Source organism: Podarcis raffonei, chromosome Z (genome assembly GCF_027172205.1).
Source record: "Podarcis raffonei isolate rPodRaf1 chromosome Z, rPodRaf1.pri, whole genome shotgun sequence".
In the NCBI taxonomy this organism is placed as follows: Eukaryota; Metazoa; Chordata; class Lepidosauria; order Squamata; family Lacertidae; genus Podarcis; species Podarcis raffonei.
In genome coordinates this window covers 50855710-50882117 of record NC_070621.1, presented here as the reverse complement: position 1 = coordinate 50882117, position 26408 = coordinate 50855710, and the positions used below count along the sequence as shown (strand labels likewise).

General features: G+C 46.8%; 3 protein-coding genes across 7 annotated transcripts in view; 1 reads left to right on the top strand and 2 right to left on the bottom strand.

The window, feature by feature from the left end:
* LOC128406701 (ensconsin-like) overlaps positions 1-8462 on the top strand; it is a 68737-nt gene extending 60275 nt beyond the window's left edge. The window contains exons 16-20 of the mRNA XM_053374288.1: positions 943-996; positions 2557-2635; positions 3871-4060; positions 5117-5394; positions 8087-8462. Of these exons, the coding sequence (XP_053230263.1) occupies positions 943-996; positions 2557-2635; positions 3871-4060; positions 5117-5394; positions 8087-8094 (609 nt within the window). The 3' untranslated portion in view covers positions 8095-8462. The remainder of the gene's footprint in view (positions 1-942; positions 997-2556; positions 2636-3870; positions 4061-5116; positions 5395-8086) is intronic.
* LOC128406711 (P2R1A-PPP2R2A-interacting phosphatase regulator 1-like) overlaps positions 1-26408 on the bottom strand; it is a 328756-nt gene that overhangs the window by 178618 nt on the left and 123730 nt on the right. The window lies entirely within an intron of this gene.
* The window catches only part of FHL1 (four and a half LIM domains 1), a 67711-nt gene continuing 55735 nt past the window's right edge, over positions 14433-26408 (bottom strand). For all 4 annotated transcript variants that reach the window (XM_053374290.1, XM_053374293.1, XM_053374291.1 and 1 more), the window contains exons 4-7: positions 19729-19898; positions 18731-18917; positions 15136-17528; positions 14433-14831 (exon numbers count right to left, since the gene is read on the bottom strand). In XM_053374290.1, the coding sequence (XP_053230265.1) occupies positions 17374-17528; positions 18731-18917; positions 19729-19898 (512 nt within the window). In that variant the 3' untranslated portion in view covers positions 14433-14831; positions 15136-17373. The remainder of the gene's footprint in view (positions 14832-15135; positions 17529-18730; positions 18918-19728; positions 19899-26408) is intronic.

The window sequence follows — 26408 nt, the reverse complement described above, 5'->3', positions numbered from 1 at the left end:
CATTGTGTATGCTCTATAGCAGGGGTCAGCAAACTTTTTGAGCAGGGGGCTGGTCCACTGTCCCTCGGACCTTGTGGGGGGCCAGACTATATTTTGGAAAGAAAAAAAAGAACGAAATCCTATGCCCCACAAAGAATCCTGAGATGCATTTTAAATAAAAGGACACATTCTACTCGTGTCAAAACACGCTGATTCCCGGACCGTCCGCAGGCCGGATTGAGTAGGCGATGGGGCCGGAGCCAGCCCCAGGGCCTTAGTTTGCCTACTCTACGGCCTAACAGTGATATTTGGCATTTGGGGTCCCTTTCATTTAATTGTCTCATGCAGTGGTGGCCCGACTTGACCCCCTCCAGCTGTTTTGGGACTACAACTCCATCATCCCTTGCTAACAGGACCAACGGTCAGGGATGGTGGGAGTTGTTGTCCCCAAAATCAGCCCTGGGCTGCTTTTACAATGGAGCTCATCAAAGTGGAGGGCTTCCTCCCCAGCCCCATTTATTTCTTTGAACCTCTCTGAGGGATTTTAGGAGGGAGATACCACGACAGGCCCATGATGCACCAATATGTCTTTTATAGCTGAGAGAGGATTTTGAGCCAGGTCTCTCTCTAACCTAATGGTGGCCAAACGTGACCCTCTAGCTGTTTTGGGACTACAATGCCTACTATCCCTGACCACTGCTCCTGTTAGCTAGGGATGATGGGAGTTGTAGTCCCCAAACAGCTGGAGGGCCAAGTTTGACCACCACTGCAGTCAAAGTCTAACCATTACTCCCTGCTGGCATTCAAGGGTCTCCAAGCAGGAAAAGGAAAGGGGCAGATGGGCGGGGTCAAAATAATACATTATTATTATTATTACTACTACTACTACTACTACTACTACTACTACTACTACTACTAACTGAGTCTTGGCGTTATCTAAGTGGTGTGACTGTTCTTTGACAGAGAATAGAAGAAATAATGAGGAGGACCCGGAAGGCAGAGCAGAACGACGCCAAGGTAAATGTCTTCCAACTTTGGCTAAGGCCTCTGGTTACCTCTGATTTCTGTTGCTAGTGTTCAAGGGGAACGTTGTTGGCGCCTGTCTTAAAAATTGTGGTTTTCTCTGAGCTCCCACAGCTGATCTGATGCTGATGTGCTGTGGCAGCTTTCATTTCATTTCATTAGAAGTTTTACTGGTTTTTACACATATTTTCATACATAACATCACAGTATGCAAAAATAAATGAAACATTTGGCTCCATTTGGCTCCATTTTTGGACAAAAACTTGCCTTGTATTGCAGGCATAGGCAAATTCCACCACTCCAGATGTCCAAAGCACGTCAGAGTGCAAGGAGATAAATAGGTCCCGCTCCGGCAGGAAGGTAAACGGCGTTTCTGTTCGCTGCTCTGGGTTCACCAGAAGCAGCTTAGTCATGCTGGCCACATAACCTGGAAAAACTGCCTGCGGGCAAACGGCAGCTCCCTCGGCCCATAGAGCGAGATGAGCGCTGCAACCCCAGAGTCGTCCGCAACTGGACTTAACGGTCCGGGGTCCCTTTACCTTTCTTATTACTATTAAATCGTCGTCTTATGTATAAACTAAAATAATGAAGATAAGTAACGAGCAGTAATTTTAACAGGACAAAACTTCCTGCGACCCTACTAGCGATGTACGTTTTTTACAGTTGTCTTTCAGATATAACATATATTTGTCCCCGCCTTTCAGAAAAGTCTGATCCTACTGGTTCTGGATTTTCCCCATCAGTTTGGCCAATTAGGCATAGTCCAATAATTTCATCTGCCAATCTTCTTTCGTTGGCAGCTTTTAAGGCAGAATACTCTTCCTAGAGGCAAATATGGATTGCCTGAGCCATGAATGAAAATGATTGCATATTAGGGAAACGTATTTGGCAACCTCCCTCTTGCAGTCTTTTGAGACTACAACTGACAGCTTTCATCATCATCATCATCATCATCATCATCATATTTATTTCTACCCTGCCCATCTTGCTCGGTTTACCCAGCCACTCTGGGCGGCTTCTAGCAAAAGATTAGAAATGCATTAAAACATCCGTCATTCAAAACTTCCCTAAACAGGGCTGCCTTCAGATGTCTTCTAAAAGTCCAATAGTTGTTTATTTCCTTGACATCTAACGGGAGGGCGTTCCACAGGGCAGATGCCACCACTGAGAAGGCCCTCTGCCTGCTTTCCTGTAACTTGGCTTCTCGCAGGGAGGGAACCACCAGAAGGTCCTCGGGAGAGGGACCCTGGTGTCTACTGGGCCGAGGCCGTTTAGGGCTTTCAAGGTCAGCACTGACACTTTGAATTGTGCCCGGAAACGTCCTGGGAGCCAATGTAGGTCTTTCAGGACCAGTGCTGTATGGCCTCGATCAGACTTGATTTAAATCCTTTATTTTACAGAAAGGTTTGACTTTGCAGGCATCCTTTCAATATTAACAACCAGAGGAAGGTTTCCTATGGCTTGTAATGTCCTTCAGATGCCAGCTGGGCACAGGGCCATCTTATAACCAGCAGCTCATCTTGCAACTGACTCTTTCTGCTTCCTCTAACACAGAACGACGACAAGTCCAATGAGGAGTATGAAGGCGTCGAAGAAGACGAGGAGCTGGACCTCGAAAAGCAAGATCAGCCTGGTAAGGGGCAGCCCTGCGACTGTTTGTCTTCCTTGCCGGGTGGATTTGATTTAAATTAAATCGATTTAAATCCAGTTTTAAATCCCTAGTCAGGAAGACTTGATTTAAATTTTTTTACAGAAAGGTTCAACCCTGCTGGCATCCTCTTAATCTTGAGAAGCAGAGGAAGGTTTCCTTTTGGGAATGATAAAACCCTTTTTTACAGAAAGGTTTGGCCTTGCTGGCTTCCTCTTCATATTGAAAACCAGAGGAAGGTTTCCTTTTTGGAATGATAAATTTCCAGAGTAGTTTCTACTGTTATATCAAAGGTGACTGATTTGGTTCTACTCTTAGAAAGACATAGACAGATAATGATGAAATGATGGTGAGGTTTAATAAGTTAACGGTTTCTATTTGGACAACTTTTCCACTGTACTTGATTGGAAGGAGACAAACAATCATTTCCTTCATCACAATTTAAACAATTTGTTTAACTAAAGCAGTAACATGATAGCAGATGTATACATGTTTGTTAACTGATGGGGTTAAACTTTTTTTTTTTTAACGACTTAGACTGAGTTTTAGCAGACATGAAAAACTTAAAACAAATCCTTATTCTTTCCTTTGGACTCTAATGTAATTTAAAGAGGAAATCTGTAGAAAGGTTTTTCCTCCAAAAGCATTTTGTTTTAAAAATCCAATTTAAATTTTAAAAAATCAATAATAATTTTAAAAAATCCAATTTAAATCAAGAAAATCCGATTTATTTATTTATTTATTTATTTATTTATAAATCATTGATTTTTATCTACCCTGCTTTCTTAGCTAGCTTGGAGGTATTCCCTGATTTTCTCGGAAAGGGCTTCTGGCGCAGAGGGCTTTTGTTCCCTCTTGTGGAAAGAATAGCATGGGGTTAGTTAAGCCTGCCATCTGCCTGCCTGCCTTACATCTTCAGTCGCAGTTTGAAAATAGTTTCCTTTTACCACCATCTGCACTCCAAATTTCAGGTGGTGACTGTTAATTATTAATGGCGGCACCCGCCCTGTGGAACGCCCTCCCATCAGATGTCAAAGAGATAAGCAACTATCTGACATAAGACATCTGAAGGCAGCCCTCTTTAGGGAGGTTTTGAATGACGGATGTTTTAATGTATTTCTAATCTTTTGCTGGAAGCTGCACAGAGTGGCTGGGGAAACCCAGCCAGATGGGCGGGGTATTAATAATAATATTTATTTTTGTTGTTGTTGTTGTTTCAGAAAAGGCAAAATATGACTCCTCCCTCGAAGACGGTCCAGAGGCTGTGTGCGATTTGGCCGCGTCGGAAGACAGATCAAAAATGGAACCGGACGGTGTCTTTGTAAATGGGGATGAGGAGGAGGAGGTTGACCGGAGGAACGACGATGGTGGTGGGAATTTGATGTATTTGACTCAGGTGAAAGAAGATAGGTAAGCTTGGTGCAGGTGTTGCCCACTCCTGCCCCTCCCCCAAACAGCCCTGTACAGTGGTCCCTTGGTTCCCAAACTTAATCTGTTCCAGAAGTCCGCTCCAAAACCAAAGCATTCCAAAACTGAGGATGCCAGCAAGGCTGACCCTTTCTGTAGAACAGGTACCATGGTTCTCAAACTTAACCCGTTCCAGAAATCCGTTCCAAAGCCAAAGCATTCCAAAACCAAGGCACTTATTTCCCATAGAATATCATGCAAAAGGGATTAATACGTTCCAGACTTTTAAAAGCAGCAATTTAACATGAATTTTACACTCTAACGAGACCATCAAGACATAAAACGAAAGCAATCATCAATGTGCTGTACCATTAAAGAAATAAGATATTGTAGATGATAAAAATAGAAAATAATTTTTTATTTTCTGACCTGCACTGATGATAGTCATTGTTTGGATGGGGGGCTTTTATCCATTTCTGCAATCACACAATCAATCAATCAATCAATCAATAAAATATCCCCTTTTTTACAGAAAGGTTCAACCTTGCTGGCATCCTCTTAATATTGACAACCAGAGGAAGGTTTCATTTTTGGAATCATACATTTTCAGAGGAGTTTTTACAGTTATATCAAAAAATACTGATTTGGTTCTACTCTAAGAAATACATTGAAAGATAATGATGAAATGATGTGAAGTTTCATAAGTGAACTGTTTCTATTTGGTCAACTTTTCTGCTGTACTTGATTAGAAGGAGACAAACAATCATTTCCTTCATCACAATTTAACAATTTATTTCACTAAAACAATAACATGATAGCATATGTATCCCTGTTTGTTAACTGATATGGTTAAACGTTGTTTTTTTAAAAACTGAGTTTTAGCACACATGATAAACTTAAAACAAATCCTTCTTTCCAGATGACCTTTGGACTGTCATAAAACTGAAATAAAAAAATCTTTAGAAAGATTTTCCCTCCAAAAGCATCTTATTTTAAAAATCCATTTTTATTTTTAATTTTTAAAATCATTGATTTTTATCCACCCTGCTCTCTTCCCAGTCCTCCAGCAAAGGAAACGGTTGTTGAGAACTCTGAAATCTTGTGCGTTAACGAAGAGGATCGCTCAACTGGATTTCTATCTAACCTGAATGGGAAATCTACAACGTGGAATTTTGAAGAAATCATTGAACTCGGCGTCCATCCCAAGACAACCATGGCTGCAGATAAAGCCACCCAGAGCTTGAAAGATGCCGCTGTTGTACCTGCGAGTCCCAGGCTGGCTTTTGAAGAAGAAAGTCCCGTGAATTCCTTGACCAAACCGATAGAGACCGCATCAGGTATAATAATAATAATAATAATAATAATAATAATAATAATTATTATTATTATTATTTATTTCTACCCTGCCCATCTGGCTGGATTTCCCCAGCCACTCTGGGCTGCTTTCAACAGGAGATATAAAAAATATTAAATATACAGTCACAGGGGCTGCCCAGTGCACCAAAGCACCTCTTCATTGAAATGTGGCAAATTCACATTTGAGTTCAGCGTTCAAGGTTCTCAAAATGTTTGAAACCTGGGGGTGGGGTGGGGAGAGCTGGAAAGAAGGTTGCTGGCTGACCTGAAGTGGAGGGAAATAAATGTAGTAGTAGTAGTAGTAATAGATTATTCTGGCAACCTCCCTCTTGCAGTCTTTTGAGACTTCAACTGACAGCTTTAATTATTATTTATTCATTTATTCTACTCTGCCCACCTGGCTGGGTTTCCCCAGCCACTCTGGGTGGCTTCCAGCAACAGATTAAAATACAATAATTCGTCAAATATCAAAAGCTTCCCTAAACAGAGCTGCTTTCAGATGTCTTCTAAAAGTCTGGTAGTTGTTTATTTCCTTGATATCTGACGGGAGGGCATTCCACAGGGCGGGCACCACCACTGAGAAGGCCCTCTGCCTGCTTTCCTGTAATTTGGCTTCTCGCAGGGAGGGAACCGCCAGAAGGTCCTCGGGAGACGGACCCCGGCGTCCGGGGTCACTCATTTAGGTCTACTGGGCCAAGGCCACTGGGGGCTTTCAAGGTCAGCACCAACACTTTGAATTGTGCCCGGAAACATCCTGCGAGGCAATGTAGGTCTTTCAAAACCAGTGTTATATGGTCTCAGTCAGACTTTGTTTTACAGAAAGGTTCAACCTCGCTGGCATCCTCTTCATATTGACCCACAGAGGAAGGTTTCCTGGTCGATTTGTGGCCCCTCAGGGATCTCCTTCCCCCCAGAATAAAAAAAGAACAAAAGGAATAAAAAAAGCTCAACAACTACTGCTTCCTGTTATGTTCTGTGTATATCGCAAGGCTCATTCGGTTTCATTCATTCATATTTCCCATTCCATTCATTCATATCTTCCGTTTCTTTCCTTCATTTGCTTCCTTAGAAAAAGCTCGTCAATGTTTGCTTCCGGAAAAAAGCCGGACAGCTTTGCCTTTCCAAAAAAAACGTGGCCACTTTGGCTTCCAGGAAAAAGCCAGACAACTTTGCCTTTCCAAAAAAAGCTCAGCAACTTTTGGCTCCTAGCAAAAAAGTGGACCATCAAATTAAGGTCCACTATTGGACTGGGGGTTCAAGACCCTCAACTGTGTATTAAATATATTCGACTTTTGATTATGTTCTGTGTGTATCGCAATGCTCATTCAGTTCCATTCATTCATCTATTCCAGGGATGTCTAAGAGGTCAGTTGCAATCTACTGATAGATCCCCACGAGGTTTTGGTTGATCGTAGTTGATCTCTGGCTCCCTCGCCCAGCCCTCCATTGTTGTATGATCTCTGGAAGGGAAGACGGAACTTTCTCTGTGCTGCTGTTTTTATGCATAGTGATTTTTTTCTTGAGTGACTTTACCCCTTTGTCCGTTGCCTTTAACCCCCCCCCCCCAAGAAAACAGAACTCTCCCCCCCAAAAAAGCCCCTCCCTAAAAATAGCTCAACAACTTTATGAGGAACGGCTAATTATGAGGAACGGCTAAGGAAGCTGGGCATGTTTAGCCTGGAGAAGAGGAGGTTAAGGGGTGATATGATAGCCATGTTCAAATATATAAAAGGATGTCACATAGAGGAGGGAGAAAGGTTGTTTTCTGCTGCTCCAGAGAAGCAGACACGGAGCAATGGATCCAAACTACAAGAAAGAAGATTCCACCTAAACATTAGGAAGAACTTCCTGACAGTAAGAGCTGTTCGACAGTGGAATTTGCTGCCAAGGAGTGTGGTGGAGTCTCCTCCTTTGGAGGTCTTTAAGCAGAGGCTTGACAACCATATGTCAGGAGTGCTCTGATTTCCTGCTTGGCAGGGGGTTGGACTCGATGGCCCTTGTGGTCTCTTCCAACTCTATGATTCTATGATTCTAACTTTGAGCTGAAACCGCCCCCCCCCATAAAACAAGGGTAGATCACTGCCAGTTTTTAATGCTGAATGCAGTCTCTTGAGAGTTGGCCACTCCTGCAGTTCCATTCATTCATATATTCCGTTCCGTTCATTCATATATTCCGTTCCGTTCATTCATATATTACCTTTCACTCATTCTTATCTTCAGTTCCAATCATTCATTTACTTCTCAAGAGAAGCTCCCCAACTTTGATCCGTCCAATGACAACAGGTAGATCACTGCCAGTTTTTTTGTACTGGGAGTAGATCACAGTCTATTGAGAGTTGGACATCCCTGTCCTACAGGAAAAAGCAAGGGATAGTCTGCAGTGACCCAAAACAGCTTTCATACGTGTAACGAGACAAGAATCCAATATCTCTATTGCGCAGCCAAATACTGTATTTTTGCATCTATAAGATGCCCCCTATTTTGAGGGACTCTGATTTAAGAAAATGGGGGAGGTGGCCCCCGTGTATAAGATGCCCCCAAATTTTGGACATTATTCTTTAGGGGGAAAACCTAGTCTTACACACGGAAAAAATGTGGTAACTAATTGCAATTAAAACTCCACCTGTCTTCCATTTCTTATTAGTTCTTTCTTTCTCTCTCGCTTTTGAACAGAACTGTGAACACTAGGACCCTGGAAAGACTCCAGACTCTCCGCTTCAGGAATTTGGGGTTCCCCCCAAGTCATATGAAGGCCTTGTTTTTGGAAAAGCTGCTTGTTGAACCCCCCCCCCGAGTTTGGCGCCGGAAAAGAAGTAAAGTCTACCCCGCCTAACTTTGCACCTTGGAAACCTTTCAGGTAGACTGTTGCTTTAATGAGTTTTCGTTAGAGGGACTGTTTGAACGCAGGTTTCTCGAAGGGACGGGAAGGAAACGTTTTCCCTTCCGTGAATTGTTCATTATTCTGTTAGTAGCTTGTATTGGAGATTTACCAAATATTGTTGCACAGAGCACAGCCAGCCTAATAAAATGAAACCTAACCTTTATTAAACCACCTTGTCCTTGTCTTAACTGGCTTCACACACACGCTCCATTATTGAAGGAGAGCTTTGTTTCAATCGTTAAGAGCGAGCCATCTTCCTTGGTGACAGGTTGGACTGTTTCTGCCATAAAAAAATCTAGCTTAGGGCTAAGATCTCTTCCGGCCCTTGGCAACAAATGTCTTGCTCATGGCAAGTGGCAAGTTACGTATTTTTCCGTCTATAAGAGGCCCCCATGTATAAGACGCCCCCTATTTTGGGGGACTTAGATTTAAGAAAATGGGGGGAGATGTATCCGTGTATAAGATGCCCCCTTCTTTTCGACATTATATTTTAGGGGGGGAACCTAGTCTTACACAGGGGAAAATACGTATTTTGGTGAGCTCGCCAACAATGATCGAGTGCCGTCATTGTAATGTAGCGCTGTCGGGGCTACAAACTGCTGTTAGCCACTGGTGGACGGAGGTGGCCCCTGCCTGGGGTGGGGGTTGACAAAACCCCCCCGGGCTGATTGGCGTTGTGGCAGGTGAATTTCCACGACAGGCACAATTGCCGCTGCGGAAATCCGCCCGCTGATCGCGCAAATACACCAGGCGGGCAGCACTCCCATCCCCAGCAGGCGGCACCACATGCTGGGCGTATATGCGCAGGTGGCGGCACTCTCGGGAGGATCGGTGCGCCTCCGGGTACGCGTCATATTTGCCGCCAGGGTGCCCCAGCGGCTTCCCCCACAACTGGATCCCCACTGACAACGGTCGAGTGTCATTATGGCAACATGGTGTGCAGTGCTCTACGGGGCCTACAAATTGCTGTCAGCCCCCACTTGTTGAAGGCGACGACTCGCCATGAGACACTCGGCAAGGACCCGCAAAGTGCATGGAAGGGGGGCCAGAATGGCCGAGACCAATGCCCAAATAACCTGCCAGGAGCCCCACCCCAACACCAAATGTTTGGAGGGGGCCCGGGAAGCCCACTGCATGGAGCGTCTTCCCTGATTTACCTTTAAAGCAGGCATAGGCAAACTCCGGCCCTCCAGATTTTGGGACTACAATTCCCATCCTCCCTGACCACTGGTCCTGTTAGCTAGGGAATTGTAGTCCCAAACATCTGGAGGGCCGGAGTTTGCTTATGCCTGCTTTAAACCCATCCTTATTTACTTTATTTACATCGAAAGCCATCTTAAAGTCATGCACCACCCGGAATACGTTTCCACATGGGAAGCCTCTTCACGGTTGTGAAGCCAGCACGCATCTGAGCATGTCAAGAAAGCGAGAGGCGTGGCGTCAGCAACATGCCCAATCCGTCAAGCTGGGTCACTGCACATTTTGTTTTTTCTGGGCTTGCACAGGTTTGGGGCCAAGCCCCATTGAAGTGAGCGCCAGCCCCACAGCAATGCCACCCCTGTCCTATGCTCCCCATTGTGTGCTTGCCATTGCTTGCGCTTTGAACAGGTTTAAAAACAACAGCAACATGTATTTAAGTCAGGCATTCTGAAACTTGGCCCTCCAGCTGTTTTGGGACTACAATTCCCATCATCCCTGACCACTGGTCGTGTGAGCTAGGGATTAGGGCAGTTGTAGTCCCCAAACATCCAGAGGGCCGAGTCTGGGGTGCCTGATTTAAGTTGATATTCACACGTCAGTTTTGTGCATATTGGTGTACATAAAAGCAGTATCGAACCCCTGAGGTTGTGTGTGTGTGTGTTGTGGTTTTGTTTGTTTGTTTGTTTGTTTTTGTCTTCATTAATTATTCTGTCCTTCTCTTCGTTTGACCTCGCTGCTTGCCTCTGCTGTTTGTGTCAAGCAGTGGTGGCCAAACTTGGCCCTCCAGCTGTTTGGGGGCTACAATTCCCACCACCCCTGACCACTGGTCCTGTTAGCTAGGGATGATGGCAGTTGTAGTCCCCAAACAGCTGGAGGGCCAAGTTTGGCCATGACTGGCATAAAGCAACCTATTTAGCCTCCAGCCCTTGGACAGTGATCTGCGTAAAGCAGTGATGGCCAATCCGGGCCTTTATGCCACCACTGGCATAAAGGGATGAAGTCTGTGGCTAAGAGAGAATGGCAGATGTGTCCTTGTCCTCCAGTCCTGAATCGCTAGGTGTCCCTTGTCAAAAGATTAATAATAATAATTTATTCTATAAAGAGCGGCTTCCCAGATCAGTGACCCCTCGGCTTTCAGGGCAGATGTTCATACTGGCACGATGCCCCATTTCTTGGGATTGCAGTTGGGAACTAGAGATCCAACCCCCTTTCCATCTCATCCTCTGCCCTCTCCCAAACTTTTTTGCCATTCCCAAATATTTTAGAGCGGTGCCTTAGGTTGAAACAAAATGTATTTTTGTATGATCACTCTTTTCATTCTGGCAGAGATAATCATTTGGACAAGCATGATGACTCCAGTATTTTCCCCTGTGCAAACTGATGCCTGTTGAATGCTGTATGTAAACGCGTATTCACTGTTAAATAAATTTTCCCATTGAAAGCAGCCTGCAGTTGGTTATTAACAGATGATCCAAAACGGTTGCTATCGGCACGGAGAAATGCAGAGCTTCTGAAACTGACTTTGTATTGACCTATCGTTGGTTTAATAATAATAATAATCAGAATAGATTCAGGTAGGTAGCCGTATTTGTCTGACACAGTCAAAATAAAAAAATTAAAAATTGTCGCACCTTAGAGACCAACTAAGTTTGTTCTTGGTATAAGCTTTCATGTGCATGCACAATTCTTCAGATACACTGAAACAGAAGTCACCAGACCCTTATATATAAAGGGAGGGTGGGGCGGGGGTTTTCTTCATAATTACTTTTCTATGTATTTCTAATATAACTGTAAAAAACGACTCTGAAAATGTATTAGTCCAAAAAGGAAACATTCCTCCCAGTTGTCAATATGAAGAGGATACCAGCAAGGTTGAACCTTTCTGTAAAAAAAAAATTTAAATTAAATCAAGTCTTGCTGATTCGTGATTTACCGTATTTTTCGCTCCATAGGGCGCACCTAGTTTTTAGAGGGGGAAATCAAGAAAAAAAATATTATTCCCCCCCCCCCGCTCCAAAGAGCAGCATACAGGCTGCGCGCGACCTCTCCCTGCCGGAGGGGTTGCGTGCGGCTATGGCACAAGCCAAGACAGCGAGCGGGATCCATCCCGCTCACTGTCTTGGCTTGTGCCATAGCCGCGCGCAACCCCTCCGGCAGGGAGAGGCTGCGCGGGGCTAAAGAAGCCATAGCCATGTGCAGCCTCTCCCTGTCAGAGGGGCTGTGCACGGCTATTCCTGAAGCCTTCTGAGCGCAGCACAAGTTCCCGCTGCGCTCCTCAGGCTTCGGGTTCATTTTGCTGAAAGGAACCTGAAGCCTCCAGAATGCAGCGGGAACTTGTGCTGTGCTCCAAAGGCCTTCAGGCGGCTGTCCCTGAAGCCTGGAGAGCGAGAGGGGTCAGTGCGCACCAACGCCTCTCGCTCTCCAGGCTTCAGCGAAAGCAACGCGAAGCCTCCGGAGCGGAGGGGGAGCGTTCCCTCCACGCTTCGGAGGCTTAGCGTTGCTATCGCTGAAGCCAAGGAGCCTGCATTCGCTTCATAGGACGCACACACATTTCCCCTCAATTTTTGGAGGGGAAAAAGTGCGTCCTATAGAGCAAAAAATACGGTAAATTGTGATTTATATCCTGATTAAAATTGATTTGATTTAAGTCAAATCCACCCTGGTTCTCAAAAAGCCTAAATTTGAGAGAGAAGCTTCTTGAAATGGGGGGCAGATGTACAGCGATCCAACTCTGAAAGCTGAAGAGTAGAGATACTCTCTTTAGGGAGCAGTCATTGTTCTACATCAGGGACGTCTCCAACTCCCAATAGATTGTGATCTACTCTCAGTGTAAAAAAAAACTGGTTGTGATCTACCCATTGTTGTTGGGACAGATCGAAGTGGTTGAGCTTTTTTTTTTGAGTGAATGGAACTGAATTTATGAATGAATGGAACTGAGCATTGCGAGATAAACAAAACCTAATTTAAAGTCGATTATATAAAACACAGTTGACGGTCCTGAATCCACAGTCAAATGGTGGACCTTAATCTGATGGTCCACATTTTTTGCTCAGAAGCAAAAGTTGCTGAGCTTTTTTTTGAAAGGCAAATTGTGGAGCTTTTCTTAGGAAACCAAAGTCGTCGGGCTTTTTTTGGAAAGGCAAAGTTGTTCAGTTTTTCTTAGGAAGCCAGAGTGGTGGTTGAGCTTTTTTTTTTTTTAGGAATCAATGAATAAATGAAACTGAAGATAGGAAATGAATGAAACCAAATGAAGCCAAAGTTGCTGCGTTTTTTTTGGAAAGGCAAAGCTGTCCGGCTTTTTTCCGGAAGCCAACATTGACAAGCTTTTTCTAAGGAAGCAAATGAAGGAAAGAAACGGAAGATATGAATGAATGGAACGGGAAATATGAATGAATGAAACCGAATGAGCCTTGCGATATACCGTATTTTTCGCCCTATAGGACGCACTTTTTCCCCTCCAAAAATGAAGGGGAAATGTGTGTGTATCCTATGGGGCGAATGCAGGCTTTTACTGAAGCCTGGAGAGCGAGAGGAGTCGGTGCACACCGACCCCTCTCGCTCTCCAGCAGCCTGTAGCTTGAAGCACAGTGCGCCCTCCGGAGGGTGCCCCATGCTTCGCGCAGGTGTCCGCAAGCCTTGCGAGCCCGGCGGGAGTTGCCACCAGGCTCGCAAGGCTTGCGGATAGCAGCCTGTTCTGGGGGCTGGGGTAGGGAAATAATTTTTTTTTATTCATTTCCTCCCCCAAAAACCGAGGTGCGTCCTATGGGCCGGTGCGCCCTATAGGACGAAAAATACGGTACACAGAACATAACAGGAAGCAGTAGTTGTTGAGCTTTTTTTAATTCCTTTTGTTCTTTTTTATTCTGGGGGGAAGGAGATCCCTGAGGGGCCAGAGATCGACTAGGAAAGCCCCACGATCTACCAGTAGATTGTGATCTACCTGTTGGACGTGCCTGTTCTACATGACTGTTCCATAGACATGGTACAGCCTCGTCTGCAGAACAGGAATGTTTGGAAATCAGGCACAAAATCAATTGGGCCTTTCTCTGAAAAGAAGTGGCTTTTGTCCCAAATTTCTCAGTGTCTTTCGGCGTTGTGAACATCCGTCTTTCCCCCTCAAAGAAGAACGAGGTGCTCTCTGGGAATTCCCACCTGTGTACTATCTGGTTTCCTTTTAGGGCTTCTACTAGAGGTTTAGATTTCTCTCTTTTCTCCTGTCGCCTGGTTGGGGTTATCTTATGGATAATGATCTCATTTTCTTTTTCTTTTAATAATATTTCTTTTTCTTTTTCCCTTTATAACAGGGGTGGCCAACTCCCAAGAGACTGCGATCTAAACTGGCAGTGATCTGCCCCCTTTTCTGGGATTCAGTTCAAAGTGGGTGAGCTTTTTTTAGGAAGGATAGCCCTTTTTTAAAAAAAGGGATTCAGGTCTAAGTGGGTGACTTTTTTTTAGGGAGGTTCAGGTCATAGTTGTTGACCTTTTTTAGGGAGGAGGAAGGCACCATTTTAAATGTTGAGCTTTTTTAGGGGAGCCAAAGTTGTTGAGCTTCTCTACAGACATCCAGTCATAATCTACCTGTTGGACATGCCTGCTTTATAACAACCAAATAACATTTCTTCATCACATAGATCTTTGCTCAAATTGAGCTTTGACTTCCTCCCATCCCCCTCCCTGACTTCCAGATGTAATCTCTTTTATCTGAGCATTTCTGAATTGCCCTGTTTACCATATATCCATACTTATGATCTCATTTTCATCCATTCTGAGTTTTTTCTTGTTACTAGTTTGTCATACTTTGTCTCTGGTGTCCATCTATGGTTTGATGTTCCCACATGAGGCTTCCAGGAATGGTGAAAAATAAGGGACTCCTGTCATATGGGACCTGTGAAGGTTCCCGCGGCCGGCATGCGAAAACAGAATACAAACCCAGGCAAGTTGAAGCAAAGCAGCGAAGATGCTGGACCTTTATTTGAGATTTCTGCGGCAGCAGGGTCAAAGCCAGTCTCGCCAAGGAGGAAAGGAGAAGACTCCAAACGGGAGACGTTTCTTACTTCTTATACAGTTTTGAACCAAGCACACGTAGATTTCCGTAATCCCCCCTCCCCTTAATTCCCCATGAGACACTTCATTGGACGCAACCTTGGGTGTGATAACAGATACAAGTATCAGCTAAGAATGGGTGGAGGAAATTGTGTGTTGCAAACGTTTGCGTTTTATTCCTTCGTGCGCATCAAGGGTTTCATTGTGTTAATCTGCGAAGGCCAGGTTTTCTGGAGACGTTTCTGGGCTGGACCATGTGATGCTGATCAGATCTGCATATTGACATACTATCACCTAGGGCACGGGTGTCAAACACAAGGCCCACGGGCCGAATCCGGCCCGCCAGACCTCGTCATGTGGCCCGTGTAGCCGCCGGCAGCCGCCACCCTTCACCTTTTATTCTCGCTTTTTTTTTTTTTTGACACAAGAAAGCCGTCTCTTCAGTGCATGCGCGGCAGCCTACAAGCCAGAGAACGTTTGCCCTCTAGCGGCGCCGGCCGTTCTACACAGGAAACCTCCACTTGTTTTTATATTGAGCGCATGAGGGTGACCAAACTGCTGATGTGGCCCCCAATGAATTTGAGTTTGACACCCTGACCTAGGGCAGGGATGTCCAGCTCCCAAGAGACTGTGATCTACTCACGGTGTAAAAAAAACTGGCAGTGATCCACCCGTTGTCGTTGGATGGATCAAAGTTGTGGAACTTTTTTGGGGAAGCCAAGGTGGTTGAGCTTTTTTTTTAGGGGGCAAATGAATGAATGGAACTGAATATATAAATTAACGGAACTGAATGAATGTTGTGAGATACACAGAACATAATCAAAAGTTGATTATATAAAACACAGTTAAGGGTCCTGAATCCCCAGTCCTATATAGTGGAACTTAATCTGATGGCCCACTTTTTGGCTAGGAAACAAAAGTGGCTGAGCTTTTTGGGAGAAGCCAAAGTGATCTACCTGTTGGACGTGCCTGACCTAGGGCATTGCTAGGCAAACTAAGGCCTGGGGGCCGGATCCGGCCCAATCGCCTTCTCAATCCGGCTGGCAGATGGTCTGGGAATCAGCATGTTTTGACATGAGTAGAATGTGTCCTTTTATTTAAAATGCATCTCTGGGTTAATTGTGGGGCATAGGAATTTGTTCATTTCCCCCCAAAAAATATAGTCCAGCCCCCACAAGATCCGAGGCACAGTGGACCGGTCCCCTGCTGAAAAAGGTTGCTGACCCTTGCTTTTCATTGTCAAACAAATATGAAGGCATCATTGCTTGTGGAAACTGACGTTGCGAAGGGCTCAGGCCGGCCATTTCCTGGCTTTCATTGGATTTTTGATATGGAAGAGCACACAAGCATTTTGCCTCCCACCCCACCCCGGGATTCAGTTTAATACAGGCAGAGGGCCTTCTTGGTGGTGGCACCCTCTCCCATCAGATCTCAAGGAAATCAGCAAGACGTCTGAAGGCAGCCCTGTTTAGACTTTTAAAGGGTCAGTGAGTGACCCTTTAAAATGGCCTCAAACTCTCTCCCGATCTTTTGCTCCCCAGGAAGGAAAAGCAAAAAATTTCCGTTTCAAAAGCAGCCATGTGATTTCAGCCCTCATCTTACTGCTCACTTAGAAGTTAGTAACCTACCATACTTTTCCTTGTATAAGACTAGGGTGTGGTTTTTTTTACTAAAAAATAATGCAAAAAAGAGAGGGGTAATCTTATACCTGGGGGCAATCTCCCTCCATTTTCTTAATTTTTGAGTCCCCCAAAATAAAGGTAAAGGACCCCTGACAGTTAAGTCCAGTCCAAAATAGGGGGCATCTTATACAGTGGTACTTCTGGATGCGAACGGGATCCGTTCCGGAGCCCCGTTCGCATACTGAAGCAAACGCAACCTGCGTCTGCGTGTGCGTGGGTCGCAATTAGCCACGTGCCCATGACGTCATTTTGAGCGTCTGCGGAAGCGGCGAAACCCGGAAGTAACCCACTCCGTTACTTCCGGGTCGCCGCAGAACGCAACCTGAAAATTTTTAACCTGAAGCTACTTCAACCTGAGGTATGACTGTACATGGGGGCATGTTATACACGGAAAAAGACTAATTAGCTGTATGTGCTCAGTTATCAGCAAGTACCGTACTTTTCCGTGTAGAAGACGAGGTTCTATATAAAGAAGCGCAGGCTGCAAAGACCCCTCGGTGACCACAGCAGGTAGGCAATTTGTGGCAACGCCCCCTAAAAAAAGCTCAACAATCCCCCCCCCAATTTTGGAAATTTTTAGTCTCTCAAAATAGGGGGCATCTTACAGAAGGGGGAGTCTTCTAGACGGAAAAGTGCGGTATATTTGGTTGTGTGAAGCTTGAGCCGAAACATCAGCCGGCACCCATGAAGCATGGCAAGAAGGCAAGAGGATCCCAGCGAGGTTGAACCTTTCTGTTTTTTAAAAAATGATTTAAATCAAGTCTTCCTGACTAGTGATTGAAATCCAGTCTTACTGAATATATGATTTAAATCAAATCCACCCTGGTTATCAGTAAGTACATTTGGATGTGCAAAGCTTGAGCCTAAACTTCAGCCGGCACCTGCGAAGCATGGCAAGAAAATAAGAGGATCTTTCCTTTAAAAAGGGGGGATTTTAAGCAAGGTTAGCAGCAGGTAGGATGCTAAGGCAGAGCTTTTATTGAATGCCACCTGTCAGATGGGGAGGGGGGAGATGCCGGGCACCTCTTAAGGATGGGGATGGGGAAGCCTAAAATGTGGGCAGGAGAGTGGGCAGGTTTTCTCCAAGCACACAGATCAAGCCCCTCCAGGGAAGAGGCAAGGCCGCTCCCCCCCTTTGCCCCTGGCTCCGCCCCTTACAGCTTCTTGGCGCAGGTGGGGCAGTAGACTTGCTCGCTGTGGAAGACGAAGGGCTTGTTGGCCAGCGGGATGGAGCACTTCTTGCAGTTGAAGCAGTAGTCGTGCCAGGAGTGGCCTTCATGGCTGACCACGTTGGTTCCTTTCCCGAAACCTGCCGGTTCAGAGGAGGAGCAGGGAGGGAAGGGTTAGAAAGGAAGGAGAAGGAAGCACACAGGTCACTTATTCAAGCATAGGCAAACTTGGCCCTCCAGCTATCTTGGGACTACAACTCCCATCGTCCCTAGCTCACAGGACCAGTGAGCGGGGATGATGGGAATTATAACCCCAACACAGCTGGGGGGCTGAGTTTGTCTATGCCTGGAAGAAGGAGTGGGGGAGTTCGGGGACAGGTAGGTGGGCTTCCCTCCAATGAGCCCCGCCCCCAGGTCTCCCAAGACTTGTGGGCTTCCTCAAACCTGGCCTACAACTCTAGCTAGCAGGACCAGCGATCAGGGATGATGGGCGTTTTAGTCCTCAAATAGCTGGAGGGCCAAGTTTGGCCGCCACTACTCTAGATCAGGCATGGCCCAACTTGGCCCTCCAACTGTTTTCGGACTACAACCCCCATCATACCTAGCTCCCAGAACCAGTGGTCAGAGACGATGGGCGTTGTAGTCCCAAAAGAGCTGGAGGGCCGAGTTTGGGGGTGCTTGACTTAATTGCTTATGAGCTAGGCCAGGGATGTCCAACTCTCAAGAGACTGCGATCTACTCCCAGTATAAAAAAACTGGCAGTGATATACCCATTGACGTTGGACATATCAAAAGTTGTCAAGCTTCTTTTGGGAAGCAAATGAACGAATGGAACTGAATATATGAATGAATGGAACGGAATATATATCCTGTGTATCCTATAGCAGAAGAATCTGATATATCCTATATCCCAGTGATAGCTGAACTTGGCCCTCCAGCTGTTTGGGGGCTACAACTCCCATTGTCCCTAGCTCACAGGACCAGCAGTCAGGGACAATGGGCGTTGTAGTCCCCAAACAGCTGGAGGGCTGAGTTGGGCTGCCACTGCAGTAGTCCAAGCAGGAGATAACCAGAGCATGCAGAGAGGAGTCTCATCCTGCGTCCCAGATGGAGCTGCCCTGGACACAGAATGGACCTGGGCCTCCTTGGGTCCAAGATCACCCCCAGGCTGTGCAGCTGGTCCTTCAGGGGCACAGTTGCCCCATTCAGGACCAGGGAGTCCCCCACACCCGCCAACCCACAACAGGACTGCTGCCTTGCCAGGATCCAACCTCAACCTGTTAGGCGCCACCCATCCTCCAACTACCTCCAGGCACCTGTCCCGGACCCATCATTGACCCACCTGTGATGGGGTTCTTGCAACCGCTGCATTTCTTGGCCACAAAGGACTTGTAGCAATCGACACAGTAGAATTGATCCTCCACAGCTGTAAAGCGCTGCCCTCCCAGTTTCTTGGAGCAGGTGGCACACACAAAGCATTCGGAGTGGTACGGTTGCTCCTGGTAGGCGACCCCTCCACAGGTGATGGCCTGGCGTGAGGAAGGAAGTCAGAGGTCAAGCGCTGCTTCGACTCCTGGGGAACTATTTGTCCCAGCCGCCCCGAACCCTGTGTCACCTGTGGAAGCTTTCTCTCTTCTGTTCTCTCTTCTGTTTAAAGCAGGGTGGACAATGATTTTTTAAATGATTTAAAATATATATATATTATATTTGGATGGGGGGGTTTCATTTGAATTAATTTGATGACCATTTGTATTAAAATTTTTCATTTAATTTAAATTTTATTTACGGTGGTACCTTGGTTTGCAGACGTCTTGGTTTGCAGACGTTCTGGATTACAAACATATCAAACCCGGAAGTGCTTATCCTGGATTGCGACCCACTCACAGTAAAAAACTGGCAGTGATCTACCCCTTTTTGGGGATGCAGGGCAAAGATGTTGACCTTGAGCTTCTTTAGGGAGAGCCAGTGATCTACCACAGATGTCCAGTGATCTCCTGGTAGATCATGATTTACCTGTTGGACATGCCTGCTATCCCTATCCCTAACTTTAACCCCTATGAGTGCTGCAACCCCATCACCGCCTTGGACTGGACTGAACCTTCCAGGAGTCCCTTGACCCTGACCTTATCTCCACCATATGTCCTCCGTTAAGAACTGCACCAAGAGAGGCCGTGGTGAAAGAAGAGTGGGTGCATTGGTCGGCATAAGTGCCTTTTGGCGCACCTTCCGAACTGGCGGAGGAAACGCTGATAATGAGCGCAGCTCCGAGCCCTTTGGGGGAAAGCCGGGATCCAAATGGGATCCAGGTAAGCTGGGGGAGGGTGGGTCGGCACAACTTACCTGCTTGCACTTCACACAGGTCTTGGCAAATTTCTGCTCATGGCAGGAGGTGCAATAAATCTCGTCGTCCTTGGGGAAGAAGCTGGCGGTGCCAATCACCTGCTTGCACTGGCTGCAGGTGAAGCACTCCTTGTGCCAGACAGTCTTCTTGTATTCCACATTCTGGTCGCCTGCAAAGAGGGAGGGAAAGAGATGGCGCTCACTGCCAGATTGATGCAATTTGTGGCACTGAGAAAATTGTGATTCACGAATGGCAAGCTGAAAGCTATTATTATTATTATTATTATTATTATTATTATTATTATTAATTTATTACTTATAGCCCACCCATCCGGATGGGTTTCCCCAGCCACTCTGGGTGGCTCCCAATCAATTATTAAAAATGCAAGATTAGGGATAGGGGTTAGGGATAGGAATAGGGGTTAAGGATAGGGGCTAGAAATAGGAGTTAGGGATAGGGGTTAGGGATAGGAACAACTTTGAACTGAACCCCCCCCCCAAAAAAGGGGGTAGATCACTGCCAGTTTTTTATACTGGGAGTAGATCGCAATCTCTTGAGAGTTGGATGTCCCTGCAATACAGCATCAAACATTAAAAATTTTCCCTCAACAGGGCTGCCTTCAGATGTCTTTTAAAAGTAGGATAGTTGATTATTTCCTTGACATCTGAAGGGTGGGCGCCACCACCAAGAAGGCTCTCTGCCTGGTTCCCTGTAACCTCACCTCTCGCAGTGATGAAACACAGTGGTCTAAATCTCTTGGACTCTAAAATTGGAAAGGGGACAACATCCCCTCAGTAGAAGATTGGTTAAACAAATTGTGTGAACTCATCAAGTTGGCTAAACAAATTATGTGAATTCATAGAGTTGGCTAAAATGACCGCAACCATGAGATCTCCATTGGAACCGAAACTTCAGAAGGAACGGAACTAGTTTGGAAGAATGACCAAACATTGATCCAAAACAAATGGATTGATATGCGTGGGCTAACTTTGTAAAGGAGTGGGAAAATTATTGTCAGATTGTCCTGGGGGCCAAAGTAACTAATATATATTAGGGTGATTCATAAAAAAGTCTGGTCTTACTACACTAGGAATTATATAGATATATCTGAAATTTTATGCATATCAGTTAATATCTTGACCCTGCTCCACTGAAAAGCATTGGGTGTTCAGTAGGACGGTTTATAAAAAAACTCTATTTGGAAAATGCCTGCTCCCAAGGTCTTATCTTACTACACTAGGGATTACATAGCTATAGCTGAAATTTCATGCATATCAGTTAATATCTTGACCCTCCTCCATGAAAATAGCTGTTTACTTGGCCGTGAAGGCTGAAATGTCAATTCAGCAGGTCTGCTAGACAATACAAAACAGACATTGCTCAGCAGAGAAGGGCCTCAACATCCGGAGCAGTAGGCACAGCGGGAGCTGCGGCTTCGCAAGTAAAGCCAAAGGCTATGTCATCACAAGACCTACTGGCTCAGGCACTTAGTAAAATTAATGCATCTCTGGAAAATTTAGCTAAACAGGTTGCAGAGACAAATAAACAAGTAGCTGAGGCCTCAGTAAAAATTGATTTGAACACCACAAGGATAAATGAACTGGGAAAGAAAGTCAACTTTAATACACAGACCATTGAAAAATTATTGGAGGAATCGGCCTCGTCTCGGAAGTTAGCTGAGGAAGCTAAGGAGATTGCAACTGCTGCCCAGGAGAAGATACCACCGGTATATAAGAAACTTGAGGACCATGATTTGACATTGTCTATGATTAAATTACAAGGGAAAGAGAGGAATTTAAGACTCAGGGCAGTACCAGAAAGCGAGAAAGACAACCTGGTAGACTTCCTCACAAAGGAATTTACAGACTTTTGGCAAAAGGACCTGGGGAAGGAAGAATTTAAGATAGTGAGTGCATTTAGGATTGGTAGAAGTCAAAGAAAGAACAGAGCAAGAGACTGTTTGATTACTTTAAGAACAAAGGAAGAAAGAGACAAAATTTTAAATCTACAATATCAAAGATCCCTGGAAATTGAAGATTCTTTCGTGGAGATCTTCAAGGACATACCCAAACTTATACTGGATGTAAGGGCCCACTACAGAGATTTTGTGGGTTTGTTGAGAAGAAACAGAATTCTTTTTAGATGGGAATTCCCCCAAGGCCTATCTTTCAAATACAAAGGAAGGAAAATAAGAATAAGGACAGCGAATGATAAAGACAAATTTTTGAACGACCACGAGGAGGACTTACAGAAGGAAGTGGAAGCTGGAGAGGAACCAACTGCATCAGGAAAAGGAATTGTGGACATAGCAAACTTATCATTTGGACTTGCTGAGCCAGGGAAAGACACACCACCGACAGAAGAAGAACAACAACTTGGTGCAGTTGGAGGGAAGAATAAGTAATTCACCATGGCTCTGCAACTTCTAAGTTGGAATTGTAATGGACTTAATTCCCCTCGAAAGAGAAATAGTGTCTTTCATATATTAAGAAAAGAACAATTGGACCTGATTTGTTTACAGGAAACACATGTAATGAGGCTACACAGGAAAATACTTATTAATAATAATAATAATAATAATAAATTTTATTTATATCCCGCCCTCCCCAGCCGAAGCTGGGCTCAGGGCGGCTAACAACAATAAAACAATACAAAAGTACAACACAAACAACACTCTAAAATCATTCATTATAAAATTAATTAAATTCAAGCCACTGGCCACTATTGGGCCAGAGCTCCGCGAACATTGCCGAGGGAGGGAGTCAGGCTGTGCCCTGGCCAAAGGCCTGGCGGAACAGCTCTGTCTTGCAGGCCCTGCGGAAAGATGTCAAGTCCCGCAGGGCCCTAGTCTCTTGTGACAGAGTGTTCCACCAGGTCGGAGCCACAGCCGAAAAAGCCCTGGCTCTAGTTGAGGCCAGCCTAACTTCTCTGTGGCCTGGGACCTTCAAGATATTTTTATTTGAAGACCGTAAGTTTCTCTGTGGGGCATACCAGGAGAGGCGGTCCCGTAGGTACGAGGGTCCTAGGCCGTATAGGGCTTTAAAGGTTAAAACCAGCACCTTAAACCTGATCCTGTACTCCACCGGGAGCCAGTGCAGTTGATATAGCACCGGATGAATGTGATCTCGCAGCGAAGACCCCGTAAGGAGTCTCGCTGCAGCATTCTGCACCCGCTGGAGTTTCTGGGTCAGTCTTAAGGGCAGCCCCACGTAGAGCGAGTTACAATAATCCAGTCTGGAGGTGACCGTCGCGTGGATCACAGTGGCTAGGTCAGGGCGAGAGAGGTAAGGAGCCAACTGCTTAGCTTGGCGGAGATGGAAAAATGCCGCCTTTGTTATAGCTGCAATCTGCGCCTCCATGGAAAGGGAGGCGTCGAAGATTACACCCAAACTCTTAACGGACGGTGCTGGCACTAACTGCGCCCCCGCAAGAGATGGGAGTTGCCCCCCCAATCCCATATCGTCCCGTCCCAGCCACAGGACCTCTGTCTTCGAAGGATTTAGCTTCAACCGGCTCCCACGTAACCATCCAGCCACAGCTTCCAGACATCTGGTCAGTGTGTCTGGGGCCGAGTCAGGATGGCCATCCATCAACAGATAGAGTTGGGTGTCATCGGCATACTGATGGCAACCCAGCCCAAAACTCCGGACAAGCTGGGCGAGGGGGCGCATAAAGATGTTGAAAAGCATTGGGGAGAGTATCGCACCCTGAGGTACTCCACACACCAAGGAGTGGCGCGATGACAATTCCCCCCCAAGCGCCACCCTCTGTCCCCGACCAGAGAGAAACGAGCGCAGCCATTGAAGGACTGTGCCCTGGATCCCCACGTCGGCAAGGCGGTGGTCCAGAAGTTCATGATCGACCATGTCGAAAGCTGCTAACAGATCTAGAAGAATCAGCAGCCCCGACCCGCCTCGATCCAGCTGTCTACGAAGATCATCTGTTAGGGCAACCAGAGCCGTCTCGGTCCCATGACCAGCGCGGAAGCCAGACTGGAATGGATCCAGAGCCGATGTTTCATCCAGAAACCCACCAAGCTGTTCAGCAACCGCTCTCTCAATCACCTTACCCAGGAACGGAAGATTCGAAACCGGGCGGTAATTGGATAGATCTAAAGGATCTAATGATGTTTTCTTTAAGAGCGGGCGCACCACTGCCTCCTTCAGTTCCCCTGGGAATGTCCCCGTGCCAAGGGACAAATTGATGATATCCCCCAGGAGGGCCCGCACCTCGTCTGGACACGCTCTAATCAGCCAAGACGGGCACGGGTCAAGAGGACAGGTGGTGGGCTTTCCAGCTCGGAGGAGTCTGTCCACATCGGCTGGGGATATCCGGTCAAAGTGGTCCAATACTGGACCCGAGGACAGTCGAGGGGCCTCCAGTTCCTTTATTGTATCCAAATTGGCAGGGAGGTCATGGCGGAGCAACAAGACCTTCTCCGCAAAAAAGCTCGCAAATGCCTCACAGCCGTGTGTCAAATTGTTATTTAAATTTGGCTGTCCTTCAAGGGACGTTAAAGACCTGATTATACTAAATAATTGCGCCGGGCGAGAGCTAGCGGATGCAATGGAGGCCGAGAAGTAAGACTTCTTAGCAGCCTTCACCGCCATCTCGTAGGTTTTCATAAAAGCCCTATAAGATGTTCTTGAGGCTCCGTCACGGGCACCCCGCCATACTCGCTCTAGCCGTCTGAGGTCCCGCTTCATTTTCCGGAGCTCCTCGGTAAACCAGGGAGCCCGGTTTCTGCGGGGTCGCAGAGGGCGCTTCGGTGCGATCTCATCGATGGCTGCCAGAAGCTGGATATTCCAGCCCTCAACAAGCTCAGTCAATGAGTCGCCAGGGGGAGCAAGGTCCCGCAAGGCTTGGCGGAATCTATCAGGGTCCATCAGCCTCTGCGGGCGAGCCCAAATCGGCTCGGCACCTAAGCAGGGTGGGGGTGGAAAGTCAATCCTGGCTTTCAGAGCGTAGTGATCAGACCATGGCACCTTCATCGAAGGAGACATGATCACATCTATACCTACACCAAAGATCAAATCCAGCGTGTGGCCTGCTTGATGTGTGGGGCCCGAAACAAACTGGGAGAGCCCTAGTGTCGCCATGGAAGACACCAGGTCCAGAGCCTGTGAGGAGGGAGTGGCATCAGCATGGATGTTGAAGTCCCCCAATACCAATAGGTTAGGGAACTCCAAGGCCCAGCCGGCCACCGCCTCCAATAGGCCTGACAGGGTGGCTGCTGGTGCGCTAGGTGGCCGGTACACCAGCCAGACAGCCAAGCTCTCCTCGGAGCCCCACACTAGGCCAACACATTCAATGCCGGGGATCGATGGTGATGGTAGAGCCCTGAAAGAACAATCTTCCCGGATTAATAATGCCACCCCTCCCCCCCGGCCCACAGTCCGTGACTGGTGGAGGACGGAGAAACCTGGGGGCGCCATCTCTCGTAAGGTAACTGTTGCCCCTTCGCGCACCCAGGTCTCCGTCACACAAGCCAGGTCGACCCCCTGCGAGATAAAGAAATCTCGCAGGGTGGCGGTTTTGTTGCCTATAGACCTGGCATTGCACAACACCAGTGACGGAGGTGAGTAAACCTTGCTCACCCTACCCTCGTCTCTCGGGATGGGGCGCAAATTGGAAGGGGTATGAGCATATCCGTATCTCGATCCCCTTCGCCTATAACATCTGCCCCCACCGCCATACCTCCCTCGCCCCTCCACGGTAGCAATCCCAAGCCTCATAGTAGCCTCCATTGATGGCAATTAATGTTATTCTTTCGCAGCCTAAAACAATAAAACCTTAAAACAATAAAAACAAAAAACAAAACAACCCAGAAAACAATAAAACAATACAAATAAAAACTGCAAAAATTACAAATTCATCAAAATCTAACAAATTCCCAAGCCCACCCAAACATCCATCCCACCCCCATATATAAAAATCTAAAGGGAAAGGAACATTTAAAAACATGTTAAAAAGAACTCTGCGCCCCTCCGGGTCCTCCTGGGCAGTAGCAGCATCAGTGGCAACAACCGTCCCTGTGAGGCCCCACCTGGGCCAGATAGTGGCAGGAGCAGTCCTTGTGAGGCTTTAGGCCCCGCCCCAGGCCAGATGGTAAGTGGCAAGAGCAGGACCCTCAGACATTCACAGGGGAATCCTCCTGGGCAGCAGAGCAGTCCTTTTGAGGCTTCAGGCCCCACCCCAGGCCAGATGGTAAGTGGCAGGAAGGAGCAGGACCCTCAGACACTCACAGGGGAGTCCTCCTGGGCAGCAGAGCAGTCCTTGTGAGGCTGCAGGCCCCGCCCCAGACCAGATGGTAAGTGGCAAGAGCAGGGCCCTCAGACACTCACAGGGGAGTCCTCCTGGGCAGCAGAGCAGTCCTTTGAGGCTTCAGGCCCCACCCCAGGCCAGATGGTAAGTGGCAGGAAGGAGCAGGACCCTCAGACACTCACAGGGGAGTCCTCCTGGGCAGCAGAGCAGTCCTTTTGAGACTTCAGGCCCCACCCCAGGCCAGATGGTAAGTGGCAGGAAGGAGCAGGACCCTCAGACACTCACAGGGGAGTCCTCCTGGGCAGCAGAGCAGTCCTTTGAGGCTTCAGGCCCCGCCCCAGGCCAGATGGTAAGTGGCAAGAGCAGGGCCCTCAGACACTCACAGGGGAGTCCTCCTGGGCAGCAGAGCAGTCCT